Source organism: Mustela erminea, chromosome 18, assembly GCF_009829155.1.
Source record: "Mustela erminea isolate mMusErm1 chromosome 18, mMusErm1.Pri, whole genome shotgun sequence".
NCBI classification, from domain to species: domain Eukaryota; kingdom Metazoa; phylum Chordata; class Mammalia; order Carnivora; family Mustelidae; genus Mustela; species Mustela erminea.
In genome coordinates this window covers 1,330,401-1,342,501 of record NC_045631.1, presented here as the reverse complement: position 1 = coordinate 1,342,501, position 12,101 = coordinate 1,330,401, and the positions used below count along the sequence as shown (strand labels likewise).

Here is a 12,101-nt window from a genome sequence, read left to right as displayed (position 1 = left end):
ATCAGCGAGCAGGCAGCCGGGGCACGCGCGCCTCGGGGGCGGGGCGAAGGGGAGGGCCGGTCGGCAGCTTTCCGGCCAATCACTGAGCTGGCAGCCCGGGCACGCGTGCCTCGGCGGCGGGGCGAAGGGGAGGCCGGCCGTCAGGCGGGGCCATCGCTGAGGGAAGGCCAGTCCCCGGGGACAGCTTGAGAGCGGAGTCCGACCGCTGCGTGGACACCTCCGCCTGGCTAAGCCTGGACGTCCGAAGCCTTCCCTCAAGACCTACTTCCCTCACTCCAGGTGGGGCTGACCTCACATATGCCGCTGCGGCCCCGCCTCCTCGGGGTCGCCGGACGGGTCGGCACCTCCCAGAAGGCCCCGCGGGCGGGCGCGCGGAGCGCCGGGAAACTACAGCGGCCAGGATTCTGCGCGCCCGTGGGGGCGGGGCTGCCCGGCTGCTGCGCCCCGGACTGGAGATGGCGGAGGCGCCGGGCTCGGGCCGCCGATCGCGGTACAAAGCGGTGGGCTCGCCGCAGTGGAAGGAGGCTTTCCGGCAGGTGCGCGCGGGGCTTGGGAGGCCTCGGCGGGGCCGCCGTCCCTCCCCTCGTCGCCCCCCGTGCGAGGCAGGTGCGGGGCGCCGGGCGGAGGCGGCCCCGGGGCGGGATGGGACGGAGCGGGCCGGGCGCTGCGGGAGTTCCCGGGCCTGCGTGCGGGGGTGGGGGGGGAGCCGGCCCGGCCGCCGCGCGCCGCGAGGCCCCGCGCGCCCCACCCTGCTGGCGTCGGGGGTTGAGGGGACCCGCTGTCCTCCCGCGGGCGCGGCCGTCTGCTGCGGAGTCTCGGCGGCTCCCCCCCGCCCCGGACCGTTCCGGCGGCAGCGCGTTCCCGCGAGCCCGCCTCCCGGGAGCCGCCGCCGAAGCCGGGGCCCTGCGTCGAGGAGCGTGTAGCGGGTCCCGGAACTCTGCCGCGCGTCTGGAGGGTCTGGGGCGCGAGGGATGGTCGTCCCCGGCTGAACCCCTCGTGCAGGAAAGTCCCGCCGGAGCGCAGCGGAGGCCGAGCCGTTAGGACACTGCCACGAAGGACACTGTCGCGGAGGGTCCCACCCGGGGGGCGCGGGGAGCGGACTCCGGCCTCTCTTGGTTAGGCTTAGGTCACGATCTCAGGGTGCTGAGATCCGGCCCGCATTGGGCTCATGCTCGGCTCGGCCTCTGCTCAAGGGTCTTCCTCAGCCTCTCCCTCTGCTTCTCGCCCAGTTCACACTCTCTTTCGCGTTCTCGCTCTAAAATAAAATCCGAATGTGCTGAACCGAGTACATAAACCGTGATGACTTCCCTTGTCTGCAAATAAGGACTGCGCAGAAATAATTCAAAAATAGTAATTAGGGTTATGGTTGGAATTTTGTGTTTATAAGTGTCAGTTGATGTAACATTTAGTTTAAGAAAAACTTTTAGAGTTTCAGAGAGCGTGCATGTGTCTGGAGGGAAGGAAGGGCAGAAGAAGAGGGAGAGGCAGATGCCCCACTGAGCAGGGAGCCCAGTGCAGGACTCCATCCCAGAACCCCAGGATCATGACCTGAACCAAAGGCAGATGTTTAACTGACTGAACCACCCAGACACCCCTAATTTTGTTTTGTTTTGTTTTTACGGGCTCCGCTCCATTTCTCCTTCCAAGGGATGCCTGGAGAGAATGAGAAACAGCCGGGACAGGCTCCTGAACAGATACCGCCAGGCTGGAGGCAACATGCCAAGGAGAGCTCAGAACCCCCTTCTGGTGCAGGAGGTGATGGAAGAAGAGTGGAGCGCTCTGCGGGCCAGGGACAGCTGTCCAGAGGCCTTGACCCAGGTCAGAATGGGACATGTGCTTCCAGAGAGGGTGCTACAGCACCGAGAGGGCCTGCCCTGTGTCCGCTGGTCCTCTGGTCCCAGTCACCCTCCATCCTCCAGCCCCTAGTCAGGATTCCAGCTACTTGGAACCCAGACTCTTCTGTCTTTCAGGTTAGACTTTTCTAGGTCCATGGTTCCTAAACACCAGGCTTTGCCAACATTCTGTATCATGGCATCCTACAAAACTAAAAACAAAGACATCTGGGCTCCCCCGGTGGAAATTCTGACTTAGCAGACCTGCGCTAGCAACCTCTCTGTGCAAGAGAGCATCCAGGAACTTTCTGACTCTCGCCTAGGCCAGTGTCGCCGGCTGGGGGTGGATCGGAAACCGTTTACTGTGTGCGAGGAAGAGCCCTGGCTTGGACGTCCCTGGTTTTGGAATTCCAACCCTGGTTTTGCTCTGGGTCCTTACCTGTCCTGTGCCCCTGAGCTCTGCTTTCACGGAGTCCCAGCCTGACCCCATGCAGAAGAGAGCGCGGTCTGCACCGTGAGGTCGATGTGAGAAAACCTCAGCCAGCTGTTCCAGAAGCATCAGGGCCATCTGTAGTCGCGATGCGTTATCGGGAGCCCTACTGGGTGTCCTGGTGCAGGCCAGACTTCTGGCTACACAGTCCTGCTTCATGGTCACAAGAGCCCTTCAGGTCTGTGCCTGCTTCGCAGAGGCCCCAAGTGAGGCGGGCAGGCTTAGGAAGGCCCCAGCCGCTCCGGAGCTTTGGCAGAACAAGTACTTAGCTGCTGTCCTCTAGCATCTCCCCCCAAATGCAGGGCCCTTATCTTGTTACTGGGTGGTTTAATCATTTTTTGATGGCTTTCTAGCGGGATGCCATTGCCGCATGGGCGGCACCTCCTACGGAAGGACCGGGAGGGGCTTCTCCTTGGCATTGGAGCTCTTCACACTAGCCTCTGGAGCCCGTGTCATCAGGACTTGCTGGCTGAGGGGACTCTGCTTTCTCTTGCAGTTGGAGGAGCTGCTGGACCTGGCTGTGCTCGAGGAGATCCAGCAGGAGCTGGCTGACCAAGGTGACCTCGGGCAGGGTCCCTCCACCTGCCTCTAGCAAACTGGCACTGAGCACTTTTCAAAGCAGAATGCCTTCCTGACTGTCCCCGTCCTCTGCGGCCAGCTCCAGGCGGGTGTCAGGAATCCCTGCTTTTACCCTGAAGTCTTGGCTCTTCCCCAGAATGAGTCTTTGTGCCTGGGCCTGGTGCTCAGGCTCTGCATCCCGTGTGATCGCCTTCTGCTGTGGCGTGAAAATGGACACAGGCCTCATGGGCGCGGCTGTGTTCCAGCAGGATGTGATTTAGAAGACTGATGGCTGGTGTGGCCTGCGGGCTGGGGTTGGCTGGCACAGCCGTGTAGATACTGCGTAGACCTGTAGCGCATGGACCCGTTTCTGGCGCTGCTGCCCCTCCTTCCTGCCGCATCCTTGGTGTGGTTGTGTGCTCGCCACGCGAGCTAACACGGGCTGTGAACAGCACAGACTGGGCGTATGGTTGTTGGGGAACAGATTGTTTTAAACTCCGCTCTTCGTGCCCAGGCAGGGTCCGAGCTCTCCAGCGATCCCCCGAGCCCAATGCCTCTGGGGCCGCGTGTCATGCTCGTGCACATGCGGGACAGGCGAGAGGGGCGGGAGTCAGCAAGACAAAGCCGGGTAGAGCAGCGAACATTTGTGCCGGGTGGCGGCGTCCTGCGGGGCTCCCTGTCTGGTGTGGGTGAGGCTGGGCTATGGGACAGGCCTGGGATGGGAGGCAGGAAGGGCGCTACAGCTGCCCTTTGCCCCGCAGAACAGCGCCTCCTCAGCGAGTACGAGAAGAGCCTGCAGTTCGACGAGTGCTGTCTCAGTGTCATGCTGGCTGAGTGGGAGGCAAACCCCCTCATCTGTCCTGTGTGCGTGAGGTAAGAGATGCCAAACCTCTTTTAGCATTATGGGTGGACAGCGTGTCCCCCCGCAGGCTGGCTGTCTGCAAGGGTCTGGGGGTCCTGCGGTGCTGGCCCCGGCGCGCTGTGATGCCAGCTCTGCTTCCAGGTTCAACCTGAGAGTGTCAGGCGGCGTGGTCACGTGTCCGTGTGGCCTGTCCCTCTCCTCGCACGTGAGTGTTCCACACACACATCCCGTGTCCCTCCTTCCCACATGTGTCCGCTTGCTGGAGGCCCTTTGCTGGCGCTGGAGCCGATGGAGTGCATTTTCTCCTGGCGCCCTGGCCAGCTCACACAGGTGTCTGGGAAGCGGCCACAGAGCCCACGGGGCCCACAGGACCCATGGAGCTGGCCTGGGGATGGGCACACACTGTGGCTGTCCCAGCCATTTGGTCCCCGCTGGTGAGCGCACTGTGCTCAAGACCTTTACAGGGAGAACTGGAAACACTTGTATCTGCCTTCGTGTGAAGTTCCCACTGAAGACTCAACTAGATTCGAACATAGGCCTCAGTGGTCCCGAAACACGAAGGCACCTTCTTACTGGGCGTGATATGGCTGAAAGTTTGCAGCGGGGAATGGGGACAGCGAGCATCTCGCGGTCTGCTTCAGACACATCTGTACTGGCCAGGCCCCAGGCGGGGCTCTGCCGATGGGAGCCGAGTCGTGCCCGTCTGACCCCGAGGGGGCAGGTCTGCCCTCCCGGTTCCACTTCTGTAAAGTGCACCGCGGAGCGGAGTGCGGACTCGAGTTTGTCCTATCGTTGATGTGATTCAGCAGCTTTCCCTGTTCTTTAAACAAGCCCTCTTTTTGAGCGTTTGCTAACCATTCCATTCCTTACCTTTGAAGAAAAGGAAAAAGCATTGTTTTCATTCTCTTTGTCGGGTTCTGGAACGCATATGATGGCAAGCTTAACACAGCGTGACAGGTCTGGGCCCCACGGTGCTGGCTCCTGGGAAGGACACAGCAGCCGCGGGGGGCAGAGGGACTGGGGAGGTGGCACCCCATGCCCTCTTGGTGCTGCTGATGCAGGAGTGGGGGGCGGCAGTCACCCAGAGGGTTGCTGCGGTCACGGAGTTTAGCGCAGCCAGGAGCGTGAGCACGTTGGAAGGCTGTGCAGAGCCATCCCAGTGGGCGGCTTGAGGAGTCGGAATTTTCAGGTTGTCGGCTCAGAGGTGAGTGGGGTCAGGTTGCAGCTTAACTGGCTTATTTGCTAGTCTCCAGGATTGACGGAGCAAAAGCTTCGAGCCTGCTTAGAGGACAGCATCAATGAGCACGGTGCACACTGTCCGCACACGCCTGAGTTCTCCGTCACGGACGGGACAGAAGAAAAGCCCAGTCTTCTCATGAGCTGCGTGGTAAGCCTCCCATGGGACCCCGTGGCGGAACCGGCCATGGTTGGCATTGTTCCCACCCTAGCAGAAATCATACAAGCGGGGAGATTTTTTCTCTTCTTTTTCCGTTATGGCATTCTTTTGAGGCGGGGAGATGTTTACAAGTACAGTTTAGTCTCTTGAGGAATTTACTGGCATGGGAGAGTGGAGGTAACGTGTCACTTACACTAGGAGATCCATGGGCACCCCAAGGGCTGGGACAGAGGGGTAGGCCCGGCTGACAGGCAGTGGCGCACTCAGACCCGGCCGATGGTTCCGTGCTCAGGACACCCAGAGAGGCTGTGCCGATGTGGGCCTGCCGGAAGGAAATAGGATGGCAGCAGGTCACCGAGGGAGGGAGGGCCTGCAGCTACCAGACGGCTGGACGGTGGGGCAGGAAGCGGTGGGATTGCCTGCATGCTGCTGGCCCCGTGCTGTCATTGGAGGTGAATGTGGGCCCGGCTACTGGGGACAGCTTGCAGACTCTGACCGGAGCGGGTGCTGGGGACCCCTGCTGCTCCCTGCTCAGTGGTGGGGCCCTGCCGGCCTCTGGGTGGGAGGCAGGGAGCATGGCGGGTGGAGTTGAGGAAGAGGCGGCTGCTCCCTTTGCTCCAGATGCACCCCCGGAGCCTCGAATACGCAGGGTCTCTGGCCCACACGCTCTCGCTCCCGCGGCTCTGGGTCTGAAAGGCCTTTGGCTCCAGGATGATTTGCACACATATGTAGTGAGCCTGGCTGGTCACCACGTCCTGGAGGCCCGACTCCTCCTCTCTCTGAGCCTAAAGCTGTGTCCCCGCAGCACTACCACAGGGACCTGCCCGTGCGCTTGTCCTGGATGGCAAGATCACACATGGGTGTGTTCTCCCAGCCCCTGGCCCAGAGGCAGGCTCCTCGTGTGTGTGCAGACGGAGGTTCAGGTGGGGAGTGGGGGCAGCAGAAGACACAGGTCTGGGGGCAAAGGATCCTCACGGACCCCAGCCCAGTCCCAGGGTCCCCTCCCTGGACAGCATCTCCGAGCAGCGGGATTGGTAGCCCTGGGAGAGATGACAGGGAGTCACAGCAAAGATGAGACAGGAGTGAGGGAGAGGCAGAGGCATCCATCAGCGTCTGAGGACACTAGGCCTCTGGTTTCACTTCAGGGGACTCAGGTTCAGCCTGGACATGGAGGAGTGGGTGTAGGTTACCGTGAGGATGTGGCCGGGTGAGGTGTGGTCATTGGACGGAGTGCGCCAGAGCCGGGATGTCAGCCGTGTGGGCGGACGGCCTCCTCTGTGTGGTGGTGAGGATCGAGGGAGACCGCTTTGTGCTCTGGCGCGCCCCGACTGCAAGGGGAGACCCCAGAAGGCGTGCTGGCACACATGGGCAGTAGGCTCAGGTTCTGCCTGCAGCAGGCATGCCCATCCATCCCAGGTTCAGGCGACAGAGCCTCACCTCCCCATGAGGCCATGAGAAGCCACCGGTGACCTGCGGGGAGGCTGTTCAGAGTCCGTGTATGGGACCTGCTTCGAGCTCCTGGCGCATGTGCCACTGTCCTGGGACTGCAGGGTGGGGTCCCGCGTGCAGACACCCCACCAAGGCCACCTCATGATGGCATCTGAATGCCACCCTTGCATCCCTGCTGCTGAGACACAGAGACGGTGTGTGTGACCGGGACTCTCTTCTGTCCAAATCCAGGCTTGCGACACGTGGGCTGTGATTCTCTAGTGCCGACCTCCACTCCCCGTTCTTCTGGGGCACACGACTCGCTCTGCCTGGGACAGGGCTTTGTAAATACCAGCCTTTAACTTATATCGGATTTTGTACTAAACTCTGAAACTCTGTGCTCTCGGTGTGTTGGGACACAGGCTGCGAGGGGATAGCAAAGACAACAGAGGAAACCGCCCGATTTTATTGTCCATTATCACATTAGACAATCTTGGAGCAGGAGAGTTGTAGAGATGCAATAAACGAGGGTAAATGAGACCGCAAAGGAAGTCATTTAAATCTGAATCATTCTCCATGATAGCAGGAAGGAAACCATCTCCGAGCCCCTGTCCATCTGGCTCCCAAGCAGGCTCGCGCCTCGGCAAAGCCCGGCACCTGCTCTACTGGGTCTTGACGAAGCCCTGGAGGTCCTCGAGAAAGGCAATGTACTCCCGGTGCTCCAGGGCTGTGCTCAGCTCCACCAGCTCGTCTGCGAACGTGTTGTCCACCCCTCGGTCAGCCAAGAAATCCATCAGGTGGTCGTACAAGGCCTATGAGGACAGACGGGCCTTCCTGATCCCAGGCCGCTCCCCTGCAAGGCGCTGGGCTGCCCCGCTGCGCCGCACCCCTGCCCACACTCACCCAGTCCAGGGAGTCGGTGTTGAGCGTATAATTTGTGTCCTTCCACTCTGACTCGCCGACAGCCTGAAAGCTCACCTCCCTGATGGAGAAGATGTCACTCTCCTCCTCCTCCTCTTGCCCAACCTGAAAAGAGACAGGGCTGGGGAAAGTGAAGGCTTTCCCAGGACAACCTGACCACTTACCGCTGCCAACTCCCCCGGTTTGACCCCTGCCCTCCCCCCAGCTTCCCTGGTCTCTGCCAGACAAGCCGGTGCCCTTCCTCCCCATCCTGCGCCCCATCCCACACACCTCATCTTCCGGATAATGACAGTCCAGCACCAAAGCCTTCTTGCCACCGTCCTTAACGACTTCCACCACGAAATTGGGTGTGGACGTCAGTTCAGGCTGGGAAAGCGAAAACACATCAGTCTGTTGCCTGAACCGGGCAGGGGGTGCTCATGGTTCCAGGGATCTGACGACCACCACTGTTAGGACAGTCCTTAGCCACTTCTAAACCCCTCCATGATCCTGCCCCTTGACAAGGAGGCTAGAACCTTCCACAGCACTCAAGCCATGTACCGGCCTGTTCCAGAGACTGGGCTACACTCTTCTCGTTGTCCCTCCCCGAGGTCTGAACCCAGTTTTAGAGGGCGGAGGCTCACACGTCTATAGGGTCTCACAGCCGTTAGCCCCCTGCGTGCTTACAGAACGTCCCTGGTTTAAAGTGCAGAAATTGGAGCCGGGGTCCAGCTCTGTGAATTGGTCTCTCCCCCAGGCCTGTTAGTCCACCTGTGCACCGCGAAGCTGGCCTTGACCTCCCAGATGTCACTCCTGCTGCCCGTTTTGGGCTCTTCCTCTGTCCCAGGGCAGGACTCAGGCCAGCGCACTGGGCTAAGTGGCCGTCCTAAAGCTGAGCAATCCCAGTGGCCCTCCCAGTGGTGGTGAGCCGTCCTGCGTCAGGGAGGTCACAGTTGGGGTGGTGGAGTCAGGAGTGCCAAGGGGTATCCTCTCTGCTCGGCCCAGAGATGGTCCCAGTACCTGCTTGGTCAGGAGGTCCAGAGACCCTGCGGCCCCCACGCTGGCTAGTCCCTAGACCAGGCCCACGGCCCCCCATAACGTGTGCAGACTGGGCTCCCACTGGGCCCACGCAGGAGGGCCCGTGGCCAAAGCAAACACCTTGTCTGCCTTTCGGATGTCAGTCTGACGCCCCAGCTCCCCAACTGGTGTTATAGCCGGCCTGACACACTAGAACATTCATCCCTGGCAAACACGCCGGATGAGCCTCCCGATCGAGGGAAGGTACAAGCAGGTTCGGCTCCTCCCCACCGAGCGAACACAGGCCACGGCACAGAGCCCACACCTGCGGAACCCACGGTTCTCGTGTCAAAGCCCAAAACCGCGGCGTGGGGAGTTGAGGCCCAAGGGCAGCCATGGCCCTGCCTGTCCCCAGTGGCAGAGGAGCGAGGAAGACCAAGGCCCTCCCCGGGCGCAGTCCACTCACCTCCTGTTCTTCCGCTTTCTGCCCCTGGGACGGCTCCTCCTCGCCGTCAAACGTGGGTGGGATGCTGTTGTTGGTGTTGAAGGTGACGGTGACCCTGCAAAAGCAGAGAATGGCCCAGCGGGGCCCTGCAGATGAGGGAACTAGCAGTGAGCGTGGCTACAGTTATAAGGGTGACCGAAACTATGTGCCAAACCACAACAATGTGTCCAAACTGTGAGCGGCAAACCCCTGCAGCCACAGCATGCTCCGCGCCAGCTGCTAGAAGTCAAGTCAACAAGCCCCGCTTCATCTCCAAATGCAGTCCCGGTGGGGGAGGGCGGCAGTGCCCACCCTATCTTGGGGGTGAGCGTTGAGGAGTGTATCCGTGAGCGCTGAGGAGCCCAGAGAGCGGTAGGACCCAACAGAAGCTTCCTTTAACACCTTTCCTCCCTGCGAAAATCTGCCCATGGTGGGAGGGGGAGAGAGGCACCCAAGGGCTGCCCTCAGCAGAGGACCCAGAGGGGCCGCGGGGAGGAGGGAGGCTCCCCGACACTATGCTGTCCTACAGAGCCGCTTATCTCCTTTTTTTTTTTTTTTTTTTTAATTAAGCTTAACTATTTGAGAGAGAGTACACAAACAGGGGAAGTGGCAGGCAGGCAGAGGGAGAAGGAGGCTCCCCGCTGAGCAGAGAGCCTGATGCAGGAGTCTATCCTAGGACCCCGAGATCATGACCTGAGCTGAAGGCAGACGCTACACTGACTGACTAAGCCCCCCAGGTGCCCCCAAATCCATTCTTCACAAACAGCGGCGGGAAGTTTTATAACCACGAAGCAGGCCAGAAACACTCAACTGGTGACAGCTCGGCTCCAAGAATCCTATGCCGCCCAACCCTGCTCCGGAGCCAGGAGGGCAACAGCAGGGAGGGGACGTGCAGCACCAGCTTGCTCAGGATCCCCACGCACTGCCTTGCCAGGAAGGTGCTGTCCCGCCCCGCGATGCTAGCAGTCATGGTCAGTCACACTGACGGTCTCGTCTGCCCTTGTGCTGACCAAGCCAAGCTCCTGGGCGCACAGGTGCAGTTCTAGTCACAGGAACACGATTCACGGTGACCCCAAACCGACTGTGACTCACCCCAGGACAAGGGCTCAGAATGTCACAGGGTGTGTGTGGGTGGGGACTGACACCAGGGGCAGAGAAAAGCAGAAACCTCCTTTACAGCAGGTACAGAAGTTTACTCAAAGAGCAAACGATCAGCAGTGGAACGAGGTGGGAAGTTCCCCACCTTTCTCCCGGGGACACTCACAGCCCTGTGTCCTCATCTGCTCACAGGGGAGGCCTGCGGCTTGCGTGTTCCCTGCTATAAACGTGGTTTCCCGCAGCAGGGCCCACCCCAGTGCAAGAGTCTGCACCGCAAACCTGAGGCCAATCTGCTTCGGTCAGCACTGTAGGAATTTCTGAATCTGGGGCAACCAGGTGGCTCCGTCGACTAAGCGTCTGCCTTTGGCTCAGGTCATGATCTCAGGATCCTGAGATCAAGCCAGGCATGGGGGTGGGGTGGTCTCTGCTCAGCGGGGAGTCTGCCCCTCCCTCTGCTGCTGATGCCCCCACCCCCGCTCGTGCTCTAATATGTCTTTAGAAGAGTAACAAGTGTCTGAGTCCGTGTGTCTGCCTTCAAGCACAGCCTGACCAGGGCAACAGCCTCTACAGTCCAAGAGACCTCCAGCGACATCCTTTCCTGCCTTACCGAGTAAGCCAGCTCCTGGCACATCTGTGTGCAGCGAATGACCAACCTGGACATCGGGCGTCCGAGGACCTGCTCTACTAAAGGCAGCTCTGGGAGAAGGCAGGGCAGTCCTCGCAAGTTCAGGGAGTCGGTCCTCACAACCTGCAGGCTCTCCGCACTTACTTTTCCCCGGCAACTCTCCGCACGAGTTTGGCTTCCGTCCCGTTCACTTCCAGCTCCCAGCCTCCTGACATCTTGGGGAGGGACTTGTGCTTCTGGATCTTCCTTTCCTCCTTAATCTCATCACTCAGGAACTCCACAAAAGCTTTATCTCCTACAGTGAAAATCCGAAAGGAAAAGAGAGAAAAGACCCTGTTCAAATCCTAAAAAGGAAGCGGGGGGCGGTGACTGCAGCCAGAAATCTGGCCTCGGAGCTGTTCCTGGTAACTCCTGCTGGTGAGGGGACTCCCGCACTCGGGAACCGGCTGAGTCCCACCCGCTAGGCCTCAGGACGCACCGGTGGCCGTGCTGGGTGCCCGCGGCGCCAGGACGAGCCCAGTTCTGGAAAAAGGCCTCCGACAGGGAAGTCCCACCGCCACGCTCCACCGCGAAGCCAGAAGCTCCCAATTACGCACAGACATGACCCCCTGTCCTCCACCCCGACCGCCGGCCACCGCAGAGTCACCTTCGCAGGCGAGGGGGCGAAGCCGGCCGCCAGGGCGTGGAAGCGGCTCTGCCCGAAACGCCGACCTGCAGGGGGAAGGCGGGAAACGCCACCCGCGCGGCCGCGGCCCGGTGTGGTCCACCGGCGGGGAAGGCTCCCGACCCCGACCCCCGACCCCCGGCCCCGACCCCGACCCGAGCCTCACCCTGCGTGTGCAGCGCGCCGCAGCCGCAGCCGCAGGGCCCGCGGGAGCGCAGGAGGCCGGCGCGCACTCGGAGCGACCCGAACGGCCGCACGCAAGGCCGGGGCGCTGGCTGCAGCAGCGGCCGAGGCGGCGGGGCGGGCGCGGAGCGGAGCACGGCGGCCGCGGAGCCCAGCGCGCGGGGCACTCGGCGCAGCAGAGGGAGCATCGCAGCGGCGGACACGTGCGGGTGCGAAGGACGAGCCCAGGCCTAGATCCAGGCCCGCGCGCCGCCGGAAGTCCCGCCCCTGCCGGGAGCGCTTCCGCGCCGCCGCAGTGCGCGAGCGAGCCTCCGAGTTAGGCGCGCCCCCTGCTGGACGCCTCCGAGGTCAGGGCCGCTCTGCTCCCGGCGGACCCTCCGAATCCCTGCGACCCCCGCCCAGCGTGCACCCGCCTCTGCGTGCAACCCGCAGCCATATGCACAACCTCCCCCTGCGTGCACCCCGCCGCGACGTGCACCCCACCCCGACGTGCACAACCTTCCCCCAGCGTGCACCCCACCCCGACGTGCACAACCTTCCCCCAGCGTGAGGAAACCACCACTG

At 61.6% G+C, this 12,101-nt stretch overlaps 2 protein-coding genes across 8 annotated transcripts; one reads left to right on the top strand and one right to left on the bottom strand.

Moving 5' to 3' along the window:
• Nucleotides 1-110: 110 nt before the first annotated feature.
• RPAIN (RPA interacting protein) lies at nucleotides 111-7,051 on the top strand. 7 transcript variants are annotated; one of them, XM_032321847.1, is made up of 7 exons: nucleotides 111-536; nucleotides 1,648-1,818; nucleotides 2,819-2,879; nucleotides 3,642-3,753; nucleotides 3,884-3,947; nucleotides 4,989-5,129; nucleotides 5,431-6,277. In XM_032321847.1, the coding sequence occupies exons 1-7, from the start codon at nucleotides 456-458 to the stop codon at nucleotides 5,728-5,730; spliced, it is 930 nt and encodes a 309-aa protein (XP_032177738.1). In that variant the 5' UTR covers nucleotides 111-455; the 3' UTR covers nucleotides 5,731-6,277. The 7 variants fall into 7 exon arrangements, 5 of the variants coding, with proteins under 5 accessions (XP_032177738.1, XP_032177740.1, XP_032177739.1 ...); XM_032321849.1 differs by lacking the exon at nucleotides 5,431-6,277 and adding an exon at nucleotides 6,555-7,051 and having other exon boundaries at nucleotides 115-536; XM_032321848.1 differs by lacking the exon at nucleotides 5,431-6,277 and adding an exon at nucleotides 6,284-7,051 and having other exon boundaries at nucleotides 115-536.
• A 35-nt stretch (nucleotides 7,052-7,086) lies between these two features.
• C1QBP (complement C1q binding protein) lies at nucleotides 7,087-11,812 on the bottom strand. The gene is made up of 6 exons (XM_032321853.1): nucleotides 11,521-11,812; nucleotides 10,835-10,985; nucleotides 8,950-9,043; nucleotides 7,758-7,853; nucleotides 7,470-7,592; nucleotides 7,087-7,378 (listed from the first exon to the last, which is right to left on the bottom strand). Exons 1-6 carry the CDS (start codon nucleotides 11,723-11,725, stop codon nucleotides 7,229-7,231), a joined length of 819 nt encoding a protein of 272 aa, XP_032177744.1. The 5' UTR covers nucleotides 11,726-11,812; the 3' UTR covers nucleotides 7,087-7,228.
• Nucleotides 11,813-12,101: the final 289 nt, after the last annotated feature.